General features: G+C 38.7%; 1 protein-coding gene across 10 annotated transcripts in view; it reads left to right on the top strand.

Moving 5' to 3' along the window:
- PDE5A (phosphodiesterase 5A) overlaps nt 1–19631 on the top strand; it is a 139775-nt gene that overhangs the window by 42391 nt on the left and 77753 nt on the right. For 9 of the 10 annotated variants that reach the window (XR_012378019.1, XR_012378018.1, XR_012378017.1 and 6 more), the window contains exons 4-5: nt 14362–14499; nt 16556–16623. Coding sequence is in view for 6 of the 10 variants with exons in the window: in XM_073892193.1 (XP_073748294.1) it covers nt 14362–14499; nt 16556–16623 (206 nt within the window). In the remaining 4 variants the exon portion in view is untranslated. Of the gene's footprint in view, nt 1–10240; nt 10313–11939; nt 12030–14361; nt 14500–16555; nt 16624–19631 lie in introns of all 10 variants that reach the window. The other variant, XM_025874103.2, reaches the window with a different exon arrangement.

Here is a 19631-nt window from a genome sequence, read left to right as displayed (position 1 = left end):
ATCTTGAAGCATGGTATCCAAAATAGATTGACAAGTTAAGGGATCTCGAGTAGAAATTTAATCAAGGCTGTATGTTAAATAGCAGTAGGGCTGGGAGCGTCATGCTAACATTCTTAGATATCAGTAATAATACTTTTTGTTGATATTATCATCCCCATTTTATTTTATTTTTAAAGATTTTATTTATTTGAGAGAGAATGCACAAGTGGGGGGCAGGTGGGAGGCAGAGCGAGAAGGAGAAGCAGGCTCCCCGCTGAGCAGGGAGCCCGCTGCGGGACTCCGTCCCAGGACCCTGGGATCATGACCTGAGCCGAAGGCAGACGCTTAACGACTGAGCCACCTGGCCTCTCATCCCCATTTAAGATGAGGAAATATGGACTTGGTCAAGTACAGGAAATTTCCCAATATTGTATTATCTTCTAAGTGGCAGAGCTGGTATTTAGACCCACATCGTCTTTGTTCTCAGACTGCATTTTTCTTACCATGAAGTAATTACCTTCTTTCATCTTTATTAATGGTTGTACCTGAAAAGCTACCAACCAACTCTTTTACTATTTTAGTTTTTAAAATGCCAATTATGGACTGGAATAATATAATAATAAAATACAGAGTTGCAAACAATGATTCCAAATACTATCAATTTCTTCCTGTATTATCTGGCACAGCTGTGTGGAGGAGGACATGTCTTTATTGCAGGTAACACCTGCAGTTCGGAGTTTTGCTAGTGAGACAGATGTCTGCATCTGAGCTTTCATATATGATTACCTTCTCGGGCACATCTTCCATTTGAAGAAGAAAACACTTAGAGATAAAATTATGTTCTGGCTATGATGACATAATAGACTGTATTCTCTATGTGAAGGATTTGCCGGATGTAAAAAAAAAAAAAAGACGATAAATATGCACATACACTTTTTTCGCCCCTCTTGAGCTTCTCATGATATGGATATCTAGCTTCTCATGGACTTGAGGTGCTTTGCTGGACCGGTACAGGTGGGAGCACTGCCCTGAACACTCAGTTCGGCTCTGATGAAGGTGTTCTCTCAAAATCTTTGATGCCAGCTCTAGTTTGTAAGTGAGATTCAGCCTACTTAGTGTTTTGATGCACGAAACTTGCCTTTTGCCACTTCTGCTGAGTTATTTACCTTCTGTTTGTATTTAGTGCACATTATGCATACGCCACTTTAGCCCGTAATTATCAGGAAGCTTTATGAGCCCAGCATCTTACCAAGCTGTAGAGACAGGGACCTGTTATAAGCGCAGGCAGTGCTGGAACAGACTCGATCCTGGTTTAACAGAGTCCAAATCCAACAACACCATCCAGGGGTAAGCCTGAGCTTTGCAGGCCAGCACCTGGCAGAATGCAGAACACCGCCCTGAAAATAAATCTTAGTTATTAAATAGATCCAAGGCTCTGAAGTCATTTTTGGCAACGTCATGTGTAAAGGTGGGCACAAACAGTGGTAGGTTTATTCTGATACAAAGTACAATTATATAATATATATTGAGTATATAATTTTTTTTTCCCTTTTGGACTTAGTCCCAATTAAGCAAAGGCCGTTTGAAAGAGAGAGCTCTGAATTTGTAGCAAAAATGACTTAGTCTTGCGTGCTTGCTTACGATTCCTTGAGCAAGTTTCTTCACCTCTCTGTGCTGTAGGTGACTCATCTGTAAAGTTTCAACATGAAAGGCAAACACACAGGGTTGTTTTAAAGGTCCTAGTGAGGCAAAGAATGTGACAGTGCCCACCACAGAGCTCTTCACCTAGTGAAGGTTCAAAAAAATGTCTGTTTCCTCCCTTTATAGAGTGCTGCGAGGCCAGACACATGGAGGAATGGAAAAGTTAAATGACAGTAAATGCTCAGCGTACCCTGCCGTGGGAAAGACAGCAGGCTCTTTTCTGCTATGTAACCTTTGTGTCTCTGGCATGTTTTTAAAGGGCATGGAAGACGACTTTGCACAATGGCCCCGTACTGCTGTCTCAGGACTGAATCTCTCTATCCCGAGGGACAGAGAGGTCTCACAAGAAGGCAAAAGGTTCCTATGGTTCCAGATTTAGGACCTTCACCTCATTGCTTAAAAGCTAGTGAGGCAGAGAGTTTAGTATTTGGCAGGGAAGAGGAATTTTTTTGTGTGCGAAGGGATGAGAATAAACATCAGGATCAAGAATTATGCCCAGCATCCCCTTGTCTGGAAGGAACCCCGTCTCGGGTTGGCACCACTCCCCCTGGATGTTCCTCGGGCAGGACTGCTACTGACCTCCAGAGGCTGGATTTGTCCTGGCCCTATCTGGGGACCATCCATCCTGCCTAATAGCACAGAGCAAATGGTCAGAACCTCTGCCTGCTTCACCATTACCAGGACAGCTGGGAACTCGGTATGTGGACCATCACTTGCATATACCATCAGCAATTATAAGTTTACTTTTAAGACTTTTGAATATACTTTTTGAAAACTGAGTTAAACTTTGTATGCAGTGAAGTACATGGATCAGAATGTCCAATTTGAAGAGTTTTGACAAATGTATATACATCTGTGTAACTAATACCCCAATTAAGGTATCCCACAAAATTTAGGTGACACTGTTCTGATTTCTGTTGCCATAGATTAATTCTGTTTTTTTTAATTCTACTTATTTTTGAGAGTGTATTATAAATCCCTGAAACATAGGATCTTTTTTTGTTGCATAAGAGATTCTTGGATATAAAGACGTGTCATGAGATTTATAATGGAAGTAAAAACAACTGTTAGCTGCCATTTTGGATTTGTCTCTGTTTCTTAAAAGTTATAATTTTGAAATTGTTCCATTCTTTTTGATAAAAATATGAATTAACAAGATAGGCGTATGTATGGGATTCGAATACAGCCTTTGGCAAAACTGGAAAATCCTTGGTCTTCATGATTCCTTTAAAGAATAAGTGCTTAAAAATCTGTATTTTATACTAGTGAAGGTGTCACTTTCCCCCTAGGGGGGAGTAGTAGAAAGAACATAGGTTTGGGATCAGACCTGCAGAGCATCTGTGTCTGCGCATTCATGGACTATTTAACTTTTCTGGACGTCCGCTGCCTCTGTGATGAAATAAGAATTGTAATATCTATCTGAAAGGGTTGTGCCAAAGGCTAAATGAATTAACAGATACAAAGCACCTGTCATACAACAAGCCCTTCCTTCTCCCTTTTTTAAATGGCAGACTTGTTAGCACACTGCCACTGTTCTAGATGACAGAGATACTGATGTTTACTATCTTATTCTCTGTGATTTTCCTTATTTTTAAAATGTTAAAACAATCAATCTTAAGCTTTTCTTTCCCACTGTCCCAAAGTCCTTCTAGACTCTTAAGTTACAGCTCCATAACCAAAGGCTTATTAAGAGCATAAACTTCTTACTGCCACATAAAGTTACCAGATGTGGAGAGACCACTTAATATCCAGCAAATGGCAGAGAAAGAAAATGGGCAGATATAATTAACTATTATTCCAATGTGAATTGTCGGGTGAGTACATCACCCTAAAAAATATTTGATCCTTCTCTCTTCTCCCATTATCGTTGACAGCAAATATCTATCAAGCATTGAGTGCATTCAGGACAAAGCAAAGTACTGATGCTACAATAAGGCATAGATATAAATCATGTCCTTAGAAGACAATCTAGCTGGAGAGCCAGGATGAGAGTAGAGGAAATGAGGTTAAAAATGAGAATACCTCATTGTGAAATGCATGGCACACCCAACTGCTACACAGAATTTCAGGGGGTTTGAAAGGAAGCTTTTTCTAGACTCAGCCTCAAGAGACAAAGGGGAAGGTAATATTTCAAGGAATGATGTGAACAAGGTCATTGTAGCATTCTAATTTAGAGACCCATTGAAGTGATCTTAGTTCAAGTTGGGGATGTGGAATCGGTCATCAATTTTTATCCTGTAGATGGATGGAACATTAAAATGTTTTGAGTAAAGAAGTAATTTGTATGTGCAAAGCAGTGTCCCAAGAAGATAAATTTGGCGTTAAGTGTCAAAGGTCAACGGAAGGCAGAGAAACAGTTAGCAATGAGATGTCAGGGCTTTCAAAGAAAGTGAAGATTTAGATGGTGAAACACAAGATACAGTATGGGGTGAGGAAAAGTGAAAAGGGAATGGAGGATGATTCTAACGGAATGTATGTTTCTTATTGCCTCTGGAAAAAACTACCAGAAGTGTAGTGGCTTAAAACAACACAGATGTATTATCTTATAGTTTTGGATGCCAGAGTCTAAAATAGTTCTCACTGGGCTAAAATCAAGGTGTCAGCAGGGCTGTGTTCCTATGTGGCGTCTCAAGGGAAGAATCTGTTCTCTTGCCTTTTCCAGCTTCTAGAGGCTGCCCACATCCGTTGGCCTGGCCCTTTCTCTTTCAAAACCTGCAGCAAAGCATCTTCAAATCTCTGACTCTGTTGCCTCCTCTTGCTTTCCCTTATAAGGATTCTTAGGATTACAGTTGGACCCACCCAGATGGTTCGGGATAATCTCCCCATCTCCAGACCCTTAAGTTAATTGCATCTAGAAAGTTCCCTTTTGCCATTTAAGGTAACATCCTCACAGGTTCCAGTGATTAGGATGAGGACATCTTTGCCGGGACACTATTTCACCTGCTACATGGACTATGGCCATACTTTGATAATTGCCTAGGATTTGGAAGAGAGGTGAGAAAGCCCTGATTGGTCATACCAACCCTGTCACTTACAGTTTGCTTACTTGTGAAATGGGAGGAGAAGGTGGTGTAGGGGTGGGGTTCTCTTCCAGGCCTAACACTCTGACTAGAATGTCAGGCCATGAGGACATGGATTTCCAACTGTCTTGTTCACTGTGGGTCTTCATTGCTTAGAACAATGATACATGATAACACATTTTTTGTTGAATAAATGACCGAGTCGCGGGAAAGTTTGAAAAGAGCACTGGGGAAACTTCTCCACCGGCTCCTGTATATATTAAATTCTCATTTTCTTGGTGAGGTAAGATTTCGGCTCAGTTATAGATCGAGACAGTCCTCGGATGGGAGAGAGGGGTAGCTGAGACTTGTAGAGTCCGTTCCTGTCCTCCCTTGCTTTTAGCCTCCATGCTGAGTATCCCCTGGAATCGGGAATGAGGAAGTGTATTGAGATTGATGTATGGCCTCAGTAAGCGTCTGGGGCAGCTGCTAATTGAAGAAGAAATTGCTCGCTGTGGCAATGATCAGTTGCCCCTGAATTGACCAGCTGTCACATTCCACACTGTTCAGTCAGTGAGAGTCAAGTCTTGCCCTTTGCATTCCTAAAAGAACACTTGACCCTGTGAGGACATAATATCTATTTATGCTGTGGAAAGTGCCAGTAAAATAGAAAACTGAAGCTTCTTTGTGCTTAAGAAAATAGCATGGAGTAGAGGCGTTTGAGGGTCCAGGTAGCTAGCAGGTAGGTCGCACGATTGGGCTTTCTCATGTGGAAGCTAATACTTGCAGGTGCTTTGCCTCTCAGATATGAAGTCTGACATACACTTGCCATCAAAGCTGCCTTTCAAAACTAACGTTTAAAAAAACCTAGGGTTAGCCGTTACTTTGAAGACAAAGAGCTAATTTGTTTAAAGGAACAATAGGCAGAGGAAGGAAATCAAGGCAAGGAGGGCAGAGGGTGCTAGTTTTGCTCAGGATCCTTGACATTCAGAGAATTAAACTCTTTTTGGTCTTTTACTGAATTGTGTGACCTTGGACAGACACTATGCCTTCTGTCCTGTTTTTACCTGTTGTTTTTCTCAGTGCTGTTTTTAAAATGTCACCCATCTGGGGATAGAGGCACGTGTACGTATTAGATATATTTTCTTGGTCTAATAACTTTCTCAGAAGAACTTGCCTATTTTTTTAAATACCAATTATATTTAATTAATCATCTCTTAAACAAATTAACCTTTAATATCTGAAATCTGTAAGATTGTTAGAGAAGTAATTGGTTACCAGAAAGGATGAAAAAGCCATCATTGGAAATCCTCATTCCATGACATTGCCTAAAAGTAAATATCTTGGGCACCTGGGTGGCTCAGATGGTTAAGCGTCTGCCTTCGGCGCAGGTCATGATCCCAGGGTCCTGGGATCGAGTCCCGCATCGGGCTCCCTGCTAGGCGGGGAGCCTGCTTCTCCCTATGCCTCTGTCTCTCTCTCTCTCTATCTCTCTCTCTCTCTCTCTGACTCTCGTGATTAAATAAATAAAACATTAAAATAAATAAATAAAAGTAAATATCTTGCTCTAATGTTAGGAGGAAAAAATTCAAATATAGTAAAGATCTGATGTTCATGAGGTACAAAGTAGGTTTTAAAGCCTTGTTTTAAAGTCTTGTTTAAGACTTCTTGTCAGTTTGCCAGACTGTACAGATGCAGAAGAATCCCCCTCCACAATTCTGCAAAAAAGTAGAAGATAAAATTTCAGCAAAAACAATTTTACAAATTGCAGATGAGCTCAAGAAAGGGAAAAACGCCAGGTATCAGAAACAGAGGGGAACCCGAGATAAGAGACGTGAGCATGGAGTACTGGCCAGAGGGGCTCACGGAGGTCTGAGATTCAGGAGGGAGATGAATGTCTGGGGATAGCATCTGCAGACTAGAGGATGCATCCACTCTGGTGGGGGGGAGGGGGGAGGCAGGGAGGTGAAGCCTAGATGAATGATGGTTTCATTCATGAAACTGGGCCTAGCAAACTGCACCAGCAGCCAGGAGAAGCCTCAAGGAAGCTTGCCTCCTGACTACTGTTGTGAGAGAAAGAGGAGATACCTGTGAACTTTAAGAGCACAAGACTGTGCCATACGTAGGTATGGGGTTCAAATTCACACCCCCAGGACAGTGCCAAGACAAACAGGAAGTCACTGCACACAGACACTTCATGACTCAGGGAACATGGGACTCCCGTAGAAAACAGTCCCTGCTAAAGATGAACTTACAGGCAAAATTAAGTATGTTCAAAGAGATGAAGGACATCAGGTACTAGTATTTATAGGAAAAGGAGGAGGGTGCCTGGGTGGCTCAGTCATTTGAGCCTCTGACTCTTGATGTCGGCTCAGGTTATGATCTCAGGGTGGTAAGATTGAGCCCTGCCTTATTCTCTGGACTCAGCATGGAGTCTGCTTAAGATTCTCTCTCTTCCTCTGCCCTTCCCCTCCTACCCCCCAGCTCACACACTCTCTCTCTCTAAAAACAGAAAAAGAAGGAGGAGAAGGAGGAATAGGCAGGTTTGAAAAATGAATCTGATAGAAATTCCATGGGCCTGGGTGGCCCAGTTGGTTAAGTGTCTGCCTTCAGCTCAGGTCATGATCCCAGGGTCCTGGGATTGAGTCCTGCATCGGGCCCAGTTGGTTAAACGTCTGCCTTCAGCTCAGTTCATGATCCCAGGGTCCTGGGATTGAGTCCTGCATCGGGCCCAGTTGGTTAAGCGTCTGCCTTCAGCTCAGGTCATGATCCCAGTGTCCTGGGATCGAGTCCTGCATCGGGCTCCCTGCTCCACAGGGAGTCTGCTTTTCCCTCTGCCCCTCTTCCCACTCGTGCTCTCAATCTCTCTCCCTCTAATAAATAAATAAAATCTTAAAAGAAAAAAAGAAAGAAATTCCAGAATGGAAAATTGTTATTGAACTGTGTGAACACTGTTGGGTTCGTTGAAAATTGTGAATAATGGCTGATATTTAGTATGGTTTCAAGGACATTGTTCTTTTAACCAGAAAGAAAACTTTTCAGCCCATAGTTAGAAAAATGCCTACCATATAAATGGTCTTGAGTGTCAAACACGCAGATTGAAACCGAAGTTGAAATTGGCATGCAAGTTTTAATAAAGGGAGAGCTGAAGGGATCATCCCAGTGTACCGAAGAAGCCTTGTTTGAAGTGCTCTTCTTAAATGAAGTAGCTGCCGACCCCCTGGGAACAGGCCATGCTTTGGTTCTGCTTACTGACCCACCTCTAAAACATTTCCCCCCCTTCTCCCAGCTCTCCCCTCCCACCCCTAGCAGTCCGAATATCAGGGCATCTGTAGCCTGCAGCCTTGGGACCACGGTGCGCTGTTGGGCCCACACCGGCTCAGCCCTCATTCTCAAGGGACTCTGGTGATCCAAACTGACCATCGTTACCACTTTTACTAGTCTTGATTTCAGGAAATACATAATGCAGTGATTCTCCTCTTTTCTTTTAAGACTTCGAAATTAACTGTCATCCCACTGTCAATTTATGGTGATGTCAGGATAGACTAAAATGCTAATACAGTTTGATTGGTTACCATTTAATAAACAGCTAGCTTTTTGTGTCTATATTTTTGAATGACCTGGAACTTTCTCTTCACTTTCTTGCCCAACACTTGCCTCACTTGGCTCCATGTACGAGAGCACATCGATACATACTTCTTTATACTGTGTAATTATCTGAGAAGGTTTGCATCAGTGTCTTTTTATCTGTTTGTAAACTTATCTTCCTTAAATTGAAGATTTAAAATTTAAGTCTTTCTTTTATAAAACCATTTATTAAAGACAAATAGAAACTCAAATGTTATCATTTCTGAGAAGTTGCCTCTTTGACCCATATTATGTGCCCCCTTCTGTACTCTTAGCAGTTTGTGGGCATCTGAACCATCAAACTGATCATCCCATGGGCTTTAAGTGTATGTTTAGGTATCACCTGTTCTTGACTCTGAGCTCCTTCAGAGTAGTCTGTCTCCCAGTTTTTATCACTCCTCAGTACATATAGGCACCTCAGTATCTGTTGGGTGAATGAATGAACACTTGAAATAACCAAGTTATGCTGGTACCACTGTATATCAGACCCCAGTGACCCTCAGGTGCCTCCTTTCAGTTATACTCAAGTGAACATGGTTATCTGCAATCCAGACATTTTTTAACTTAGACAAAAGTTTTTGTATGCATTTAGTCTGTGAGATTGGAGCATCTAGAAATCTGTTAGCCATTTTCAAGAGCTAAAGAGTGTACAAAAATAAGGGAATGCTGAACTAAGGACAATTATAAAGGTACAGGATAATTGGAGATTTCGCTTTTTTTTTTTTTTAAACATCTCTTTACTCTCCATGGGGCATGGAGGAAAGGTGTTAAGAAGACCAGAAAACTACATCAGGCAAGAATCCATTTCCCTCCCCTTCCTTTTCTGCTATCCTAGGAGGGAATTTTATACCCTATTTTTAGAGCCAGGGAACTTAGAAGGAGCTAAGAAAAAAGGGATGAGCCATACACACAAAACGAAGGACTTTATATTCCTAAAGTGTAACCAGTTAGGGGATAATAGCTTATTCCACTGATGTTAAATCACAGAAAGAGGGAGAGAGTAGAATTTATAAGAGGAAAGAGGGGAAAAAGGTAAGTTTTGAAGGTCTTTAAAACACTGAAATTGGAATTTCAATCCAAATCAAACCAAATTCCAACTGAAATTGGAACTAAACAGGTAAGTAACATACAGAAAGATGAGAAAGTTCTTAACAGTGTTGCTAAACCTTTTGAGGAAATTTAAAACCTATTGCCAGAGTTTTAGTTCAGTCTTCTGAACTATTTGAAGTAAGACTCAGCCTGCTAATTCCTGTTTTGGTTTTTCAAGAAAAACTTCTTTTCCAAAATCAAATCTATTGAAGGTAAAATAATTTAATTAATTTTTTAAATTTTATTTTATTATGTTATGTTAGTCACCATACAGTACATCATTAGTTTTTGATGTAGTGTTCTATGATTCATTGCGTATAACACCCAGTGCTCCAGAAGGTAAAATAATTTTTAACGTCAGAGGTTTCAAAAGACACTGGACTACCCCCACTACATTAGGAATCATTTTCCACTCTAACTGGGCACTGGGTCCTGTTTCATTTTTAGTAAAAGAGCATCATTTTAGCCCATTTGAAATAATAAATTTAAAGCCACTGTAAAATGTTTATCATAGATTTAATTTGAACGTGATAGAAATTGATGGTTTATTTTGTATCCAAAAACCCTGAGAAATATTCACTTACCATGTGATTGCCAATAACTTTTCTCACAATGCAGGGTGAAATCACAGAACCAAAAATCGTGGAACCCAAGAAGTTGACAACATTCGAATTCTTAGGAGCAAAAAAGGATGTATGCTAGAGAACTAGTTCAGATGCTGAGCGGTTTTGTTTTGGTTTCACAGCTTATTGTTATTTTTAAGCACACATAGAAATTCCTTTATAAACATATTTTGGTGAAATAATGACAGCCAATGAAGCTACCACATTTTTCTCCTATCCCAGGTTGTTGGTGTAGCCCAGGCCATCAACAAGAAATCGGGAAATGGTGGGACATTTACTGAAAAAGATGAAAAGGTACCAAAACTTACATCTGATGTGACCTCAATTTAGGAAGATATGTTTTCCTTATAGTGTATAGACCTCTAGAATTAGCTGTTCCTGAAATTGTTGATTGCAAAAACCATTATGCTTTAAAATTATCTGAAATGTTCAAAAGTGTCTTTTTCCTATCGTGAAGTACAGTGCTGACTTTGGAGTACTAGTGGTAGAAGCCCCCCAACTCCCTCCTCACTGTGCTGCCAAGCCTCCCCCAGGGCTGTGTGCATGTTGGGGCCATCCCGAGGGTGACACGGTATTTTAACTATCCCATTTACCTTTCATCACTGCTATAAAGAAATTCAACCCTGAGTAAAAACCCTTGAAGCACTGCTCCAAGTTCTGCACTCCAGGTTGGCTAAAAATTGGAGTTGCCTCCTGGTGAAGCAAATTTCAGAATGTTTTATAAGCTTTGCACTCAGATGGTGGGTCACCAGGGTGTGAATTCAAGCCGGGTAATGTTAATTTAGCTTCAGAAAGAGCAGCAGTCAGCATTATTTTATTACTCTTCTCAACCAACGCTGAAGGAATACATCACATACACCACATCAACATGCTTTCTGTGTAAGGACAGAAGCCCCTAAACCTGTTTATAAATTCATTCTGTCAGTAGGTCTTATTATTTCTCTTCTTGAATGTGTAACTATATGTATATCATGGAACCCAATGAATTCTTCTTATTCAAGCCTGTTGCTATTTAAGTCACTCCCCTGAAAATTAGTAGGAGCTTTTGAAAGACATTCAAACAGGACAGAGTTATTTTTGGTCTCCATGGTGTAGGCTGTATTGGCACTTGTGTGGGTCTCCATGTCTTAACTGCTTCAGAACTTAGCAAGTACCTTTTTGAATCAGTGTTCTAGACATCTAGTCTCCTATTCTGTTCATGACACCTGAGAATATTTGGTGGGGAACATGGTTCTAGATTGGCTTTATAGTCCATCATTTGTTTATAGTCCATTAATGTAAACCCCTCTCAAAAGATTTGCGTTCTTAGGCTGTATCATCTCTTGGCAAAATAAATCTATGATTGTGAATAAAGTTTGCCATGGAAAGACTTACTTTAATCAATAATTAATATAACCGTGAGCATATCACCTTAGAATAGTATAATGAGGATGACAGATCCATGTTAAAACATATTTAAGCTAATATTTTATACAACTTTATGTGAGACTATTGCCAGTATTCTCAAGTGTGTTAGCTTTCGCTTGCCCCAGTAATGAGTCACAAGCTATTTATGTAGTTTCAGCACAGATCCAACTGCTAAGATCATTCAGAGACTACACCAAATTTTGCATAGGGTGAATTTCAATTTCAAATGATATAAAGAGATCTGTGTCCTACTTCCTTCCCTAGTCTCCTTGTTAATTTGTAACTAAGGTATGACTGAAGGAGACTGTTCATACTTGTCATCTATTTGTTGTGCTACTTGCTAACACTTGCTTTGCATTCATTCTTAATTTCCTGCAGAATTAACATGTCCCCTTTGGCTTTCTAATATTTGTTTCAACTGTAAACACTTCTGAGTGCCTTTCGTTGTTTCAGGCACTATAAGACCCTTTTGTAGACAGCTCTTAATCTGGCTGTTATCTTACCCCTTTTCTAGGACTTTGCTGCTTATTTGGCATTTTGTGGTATTGTTCTTCATAATGCTCAACTCTATGAGACTTCACTGCTGGAGAACAAGAGAAATCAGGCAAGTCTGATTATTAAAGAGAGAGTATAGAAATTGTTCCTTTAGTTGTTAAATTTTTATCCAAGTAATATATGTGTATGATTAAAAAATCCAGTTAATATTTTAGCTGTATCTTTTAATAATTATTTCCATTTCCTATTTTCCATGCTCTGTTGCTGTATCATGTATATATGTATCATGATAATAAATGTATCATTTATTAACTTAACAGATGTGGAGTTATTTGATTTATACCACTCTTTACTTGCCATTATCCTTTTCCTACCAATATAATTATGTCTGTTTTAAGTTACTGAATGGACTGCGTTCATCCTGTTAAATAAGGCTTTCAGTTCTTGCTCTGTCAACTAGAGACATCATCTCATAACTCCATGCTTTGTAAAATGAGGATCTTTCCTTCCCAACTGCTACTCCTTACCCTTGCTTTTCCCATCTGGACTTTTCTGTTGCCCACGACAATAACATATATATTGTTCTACAACCATGGTTAGCTTTTAGTAAGCTTTGTCTAGTTTAATTCTAGAGTTGTCATTTAAAATAAAGTGTTTATAAGAACCATGACTATGTAAATGTTGTTCATATTACATTTGTTATACGACTTCTAGTTTTTCCTGATGTTTCTGAATTCCATTCTTTTTTTTCCCCTTGAACTGTTTGCTCTAGTGTAGCCTTATACTGTTGGTTTTTCCCCCAGACTCCCCATTATTTAGGCATTCTGTTGAGTTCTTTTTCTTGGAGACCTCCAAATTGAGGTTCTCTGTTGTTTCTCTTCCAAGCTAAGCTGTTTCTCCCCATGCCTGCTGCATAGATGTCATCATAGAATTTTCCTTCACTGCTTTCTCAGAAGGACTCCATTGGTTATCCACTGGATCCCATAACTCCTTCTTTCTCAGTTTATGCCCTTATTTTACTGCAGCACATTCTCAAATAATTACTTGAAAAAGAATATTGATCAGGTAAACTTTCTGAGTCCTTGCATAGCATGAAAATGCCTACTGTACCATCCTACCACTTTGACTGGGTATAAAATTCCAAATTGAAAAATCAGTTTCTCAGAATTTAAAGCGGTGCTTTATCTTCTGACTAGCATCCATGTTGTTCTGATTCTTGGCTCTGTGTAGATGTTTTCTTTTGTTTTTTTTGTTTTTGCTTATAAGCTTTTCAGATAGTTTCTCTGCTTTTATAACTTAATTTTATAGGATGACTCTTTTTTTTCATTCATCATGCTGGTAACTGGTCATCCCTTTCCATCTGGAGACTTAAGCTCTTCCATTTTATATAATTCTTTTTCATTATTTCTTTGATAATCCCTCTCTCCCGTCCTCCCATTTTCTCTTTCTAGAACTTGTGTTAATAAGATATTGGATCTTCCATTGCCTTTGACTGCAGTATCTTCCTAACTGTTCTCCCTACTCCATTCTTGCCACCCATTAATCCAGTCCCCGTTTTTATAAACATAGCTGCAAGCCTACCACTTTCTTCCTGCAGTCCATCACAGCCCAAGCTGCCTCTAAAGACACACAGGGCTTTTGAGGTTCTTTCTCCACTTGACTCTGCCATCTCATCTCCCCAGCTCTCCTCTTTACACTCTAGATTCTTAAAACTTGATCAAAACATGCAGTCTGCTACCATCTCTCAATTCAGTTGTTTTTGACTGAAATATTTCCCTTTTGCACTTTACCTGAACGATTCCTGCTTATCTCTCAGGCCTCAGCTAAGATAGTATCTCCTCCAGTCAATTTTCTGTGATACCCTTTCTTCCTCCTCATCACACAAATATTTTTGTGAGATTAGAAGAAATCCTGTGGAATTCAAAGGAAAGTGAAATTACCAGGAAAAACACAAAAGAAGCTCTTAAAACTTTGTCTGTTTTGGACAATATTTACTGTGCTATGTGAAAATGCTGATAAATGTTGATCTCAGAAGTTGGGAACAACAGCAACGTCAGTGTGTTTTATGTATCAGATGCTGTTCAAAATGCTTTATAAATGTTTGCTTATTTAGTCCTCGCAATAGTACTGTGATTTGGCATTACTTTTACTGTTATCCCCATTTTTAAGGAACTGGCCCTACATCACAAAGCTCGCAGGAAGGGAAGGCAGGATTCAAAACTGATGACTCTGGTTTTAGAGTCTGATTGTAACCGTTGTACTAACAGTCAATACGGAAGCTCTCTTGGTAAACAGAGACTTATATATTTAATACTTGAATGCAAACTTGGTTGTAACTTGTTAGATTATAAATAAATAACTTATAAACTATATAAGTCATTGTATTGCTTTAATAATTGCAGATAATTATTAAGTAATAAGCTCTAAATTTTCCTGTCTAGGTGCTGCTTGATCTTGCTAGCTTAATTTTTGAAGAACAACAATCATTAGAAGTAATTCTAAAGAAAATAGCTGCCACTATTATCTCTTTCATGCAGGTGCAGAAATGCACCATTTTCATAGTGGATGAAGATTGCTCCGTGAGTACAGAGTATGACTTTTTTATTTTTAGAAAGACAGAAATTATATTCCTTAAAGTGCTGCTTTTAAACCTCATGTTAGCCTCAGATCTCTCTGAACCCCAACTGTATATGGTTGTGTATGCAAAGCCAATCAGAGTATGAGCTGTTCTAGTTGAAAGGGGGTAGAGGTGAGGTTGGAGGATGCCTTCAAAGCACCCTTTCACCTTTGTGTCCCTCCACTGAGTGGTTACCTTGGGAATGTCTGTGTGCTGTTTTTGTCAATGGCTACACTTCCTTGATGGAGAAATACATTGTCATTACAGTATGCACACCTTTTGTGGTCAGGAATAGTGGTGCCCTGGTTGCTCTGAGCAAGTAGACCTCCATTCTGAATGGGTTGGGGAAAAATTTTCTTTTTATCAGAAATTGTTTAGAAACCAAAAGGCATGGCCCAATAGAGGCAGTATTATTAAAGGTGCCTATTAGTCCTAAATCCTTTACCAACAATGGAAAACCACTAACTGTTCTAATTGGTAGATTTCAATCCATTGCTGTGTAACATAAAGAAACAGATGTGTGTGGAAAGATGGAGTGTTCTCATTGAGTGCTGGTTACTTCTAGACAGGCCAGTTGAAGTTGTGGTTAGAATCAGAGCTCCTGGCCTAGGGCAGTTTTCCTTTATGTAGTTTTTTTCCCTTTTTAACCTATGAACCACTGTTCCCGGGATATTTCTTTTTGATGTCGTTGTTTATTTTCTTTTTCCTTTAGACCCTGAGAAAAGGCTCTTCATTGGTGGGTTAGGAAAGAGAGTGGGGATCACCCACCACTGTGTGGTCAGTTGTAATCCATGTATGATATCTGAATTGATGGGTTTTTGGAAAGTAGAATAATAAAAGATATGTAATACTTATATTAAGATTTTAAAAATTGGTTTAGATAGTAAGACTGTACTATATGACTCATTATCTCAATCATTTTGTGTGTGTGTGCATGCGTGTCTAATTCTCATTAACTGGCTATCAAATGAGAATTTACTGTGCTATAAGGTAATCAGTATTCTCATAGATATTATTTCATATTTTCAATCAGTTATAAAGTCTTTAATATGGAGATGATTACAAGTAGCTATCCTTATAAAGTTCAGGTCAGAATTCATTAATGCAGTAAGTCAATTTACAATTTGTGCTCTGTGACCTGTTCTTTAGCATTTAATTTTTGAAAGTTATATGTATGGCACTCCTTTTTTAGACAACTTAAATATCACTTTAATTAACATTCAGCTCATGCTTTTACCAGTTACCATCTATCATGACAGCAACCGACTTGGATCACTGGTGCTTTGAAGTATATATAGCTCAGTTATATGCCGTTTATATATTCTGCTCACTTTTTAACTTAATTTTAGGAGTCAAGTGACCTGATGTTCATTTATATTATAGCTTTTTGATTAAAATTATTTCAGCAACATGAGCAAAAATCCAAATGTAAGCAAGAAAAATACAGTACTCAGTTCTTCCCTCCCCAAATTAAACTAATATCATTGTTTTATTTCTGTGTTTCCCTCCAATTCTTTATTCAGTTGTAAATACAGCACGGGTATGAATATGCATTCTGTTTTTTAATGTAATTTCAAAGTACTTCTCTATGTTGCTAAAATCTTCGCAATTATTTTCATTAAGTATTCATAAAATATTACTGAATTGCATGTCTTTTAAAAAGATCTAACAACAGCAATCAATGTATGCATAAAAGCTAAAACACGAGGATTTTGAATAAATGTGGAGAAAATTTGAAGCTAAGATATTCATTAGCACCTGCTAGAAAAACAAAAACCAAGTAATACGCATATGAGCATTTTTGCAGGTGAGTCTCAGAAACAATAAGAACGTGGGAAGCAGACTTGAGGCTGTCAGGCAGTGAGTACTTGTGTCAGTTTAGTCTGAGAATAAGTTCAAAAAATATCACAAGTATTGGTGTCTTCCGTCAATTCCACTGACTTGCGTGTGTATATCTAGATAGATTTCATTACATTGTCAGACTTACTTCTCAGTCTGTGTTGTCGCTCTGTTTTCAGGATTCCTTTTCTAGTGTGTTTCACATGGAGTGTGAGGAATTAGAAAAATCATCAGATACTTTAACAAGGTAAAATAACTCATTCTCTGTCTTTTTCACAAGTAAGCTGACCCTTGAACAGCACGATTGGAACTATGTGGGTCCACTGAGAGATGGATTTTTTTTTATAAATATAGTACACTACTATAGATGTATTTTCTCTTCCTTAAATGATTTTCTTAGTAACATTTTCTTTTCTCTAGCCTACTTTATTGTAAGAATACAGTATATAATTCATATAACATACAAAATATATGTCAATCGACTATATATGTTATCGGTAAGTCTTCTGGTCAGCAGTGGGCTATTGGTTAAGTTTTGGGGGAGACAAAAGTTATATGCAAATTTTGGACTATGTGGGGTGTTGACACCCCATAACCCCCACATTGTTTAAGCCAGTATATGTAATGCTGGCTAAACTGTTTACTGTATGACCTGTTTAGTTTAAGACATAGAAGCTACAGGCTGCTTCCCTCTGACCATCAATAATTTTATTTGTAAAAAAATACTTTACTATTTGATGACAGAGTTCCAGGACTTTTTCCCCCTACAGTAGACCTATAAGAGAATTGCTAATATAGTGAATGGTGTCCAAATTAGTATAGGCCTGGGTATGGTATTTTTGTGAACTGGCTCATTTAAAATCTATAAGTCTGTATTGCAGTTATATGTTTCACTGCATATTGGACCCTCACTGGAAATTTGATAGGCTTCTGAACAGACTTCTCTTTGAGTCTGCTGTGATTTGGAATCAGCCACGGGGATTTAATTAATAATTAAAAGGAAGCCTATGAACCCAATCACACCAATACATATACCCGATGGCTAGAATCAAACCAGATCTCTATTGCAGTTCATTTCTTTGTTATGTTTTTTGTAATTTAAAAATTTGTATTAATTTTTTGTTAATTATCACATGGATAATACAAAGTATTGATATGATTGAGGTTAGAGATATCATTTCCCCAATTTTATTTGTGCTTTTTGAAGAACTTAGAAAGGATTTAGAGTAAGCTACCAAATGTTCTCTTTCAGATTCTCTTTTTCACCCTTAGCAAAAATAAATAATTTTCATTGTTCAACTGTTTCAAATTATTTCACTTCCTACAATCATTTGTCTCAAATTATTTTATCCCTAATTATTGATGTTATATCTAAAAGCTTCATATGATCATGGAAATAGAACATTGTCCTAACTTGCCTATTTGATATTAAAGTTTCATATTTTTTTTACTACAGTTGACCTATTGGAGCATTATTTCATTTAGTGGGTGGTGTTACAATTAGCACAGTCCTCAGTAACCAAGCTCTTTGGTGGTGGTGCTTTAAAAATAACCTCTGACAAATCTAAACTGTAGAACATTCTATAAGATAACTGGCCTGGTCTTTTAAAAAAATCGGTGTCCTTGAACAAAATGGAGGGAAGGACTATCTTGGACATAATAGCCAAATGCAATGCATAAATCTTGGCTGGGTTCTCATTAAAACAACTATCAATGAACAGCTTTTGAGAACAATTGGAAATGTGAATACGGACTGGATAGTAGATGGTTGATGGGGAGTTACTGTTACTTTTCTTTGGAAATAAGAAGATACTGTGGTTAGTAGGAAACTTTTTATTTTTAGGAATTTCATCCTGGTGTATTTAAGGATGAAATATTAGAATGTCTGCACCTTACTTTAAAATGGTTCAGCCAAAGATAAATAAGTAAATATATTTAAATTTCATATATTTAAACAAATAAGTATATTCACACAAACATATGTTGATAAAACAAATCGGTAAAACATTAAAAATTGTTGAATCTAGAGTAGGATATTACTTTCAACTTTTTTGTATATTTCTTTTTTTTTTTTTAAGATTTTATTTATTTGACAGAGAGACACAGCGAGAGAGGGAACACAGGCAGGGGGAGGGGTAGAGGGAGAAGCAGCCTCAATAAGCAGGGAGCCCGATGTGGGGCTCGATCCCAGGACCCCGGGATCATGACCTGAGCCTAAGGCAGACGCTTAACGACCGAGCCACCCAGGTGCCCCAACTTTTTTGTATATTTCAAAATGTTAATAAAAATTGGAAGAAAATTGTTGTAATAAAAATTTAGAAACAAAACAAAAATCATCTCTGTAGATCATGTAAAGCAGAATTGCAAAGGACAATTGCCTGAGTTTACAACTCTCTTCAAGAACAGAATATTTCAGTGGACAGCCTGGTTTTGTTCAAACCCTCTTAAGACTGAGCCCCGGGATCAGCATGAGGCCTGCAGACCTGTCTTCCATCATCTTCCTCTTCCCTCATCCTCTCTCTCATGTCTTTCCTCAGCAAGAGGGAGATACCGTTGACCAGAGTGACCTAAAGTTTAGTTGTTTAAGTGATTCTATGTAAGTCAAGACTCATTATTTCTAGACTATTATTTTAACAGTCTGATACAATGAAATACGTTTTCTCTGATTAAAAGAATTTGAGGACTTAGCAAAGGGGCAGATGTAACTTGGGGGCAGCTGGGGAATTCATTTGCCTCCTGCTACACCTGACTCAGGCCTTTTCTGCTGACTTGGGCCTGGGGTTGCGTAGGTAAAAGTAGATAAACCATGTTATTGCTAGAGATTTTTCTGCTACCTGGGGTTTTTTGTTCACAAGGTTAAATTGAGTAGCCTACCCCTGCTTCCCTCTTGTCACTGCTGGTCATGACAAGTATCTGTCCCATTTCCACGTGTAGTCTTCCCAAGCCCCTCTGTGTGCCACTGTATTTTCTGGCATATTGGACATTTAGTTAGTATTGAGTCCTTTTTGAATATATGATAATAAGCCCATGTCTTGGTGATTATGTGTATATCCCTTTTAAATGCTGGTGTCTCCTGCCTAAATCAGTAATGAAGTTTCTTTTTTTTCTTTTTTAAAGATTTTTTTTTTATTTATTTATTCATGAGAGACAGAGAGAGAGAGAGAGAGAGGCAGAGGGAGAAGCAGGCTTCCCGCTGAGCAGGGAGCCCGATGCGGGACTCGATCCCAGGACCCCGGGACCATGACCTGAGCCGAA

Source organism: Callorhinus ursinus, unplaced genomic scaffold, assembly GCF_003265705.2.
Source record: "Callorhinus ursinus isolate GAN/ISIS: 27379988/994484 unplaced genomic scaffold, GSC_fseal_2.0 scaffold4, whole genome shotgun sequence".
Classification (NCBI taxonomy): Eukaryota; Metazoa; Chordata; class Mammalia; order Carnivora; family Otariidae; genus Callorhinus; species Callorhinus ursinus.
Note: the sequence above shows the minus strand (reverse complement) of the source record. Positions and strands in the feature narration are given on the sequence as shown.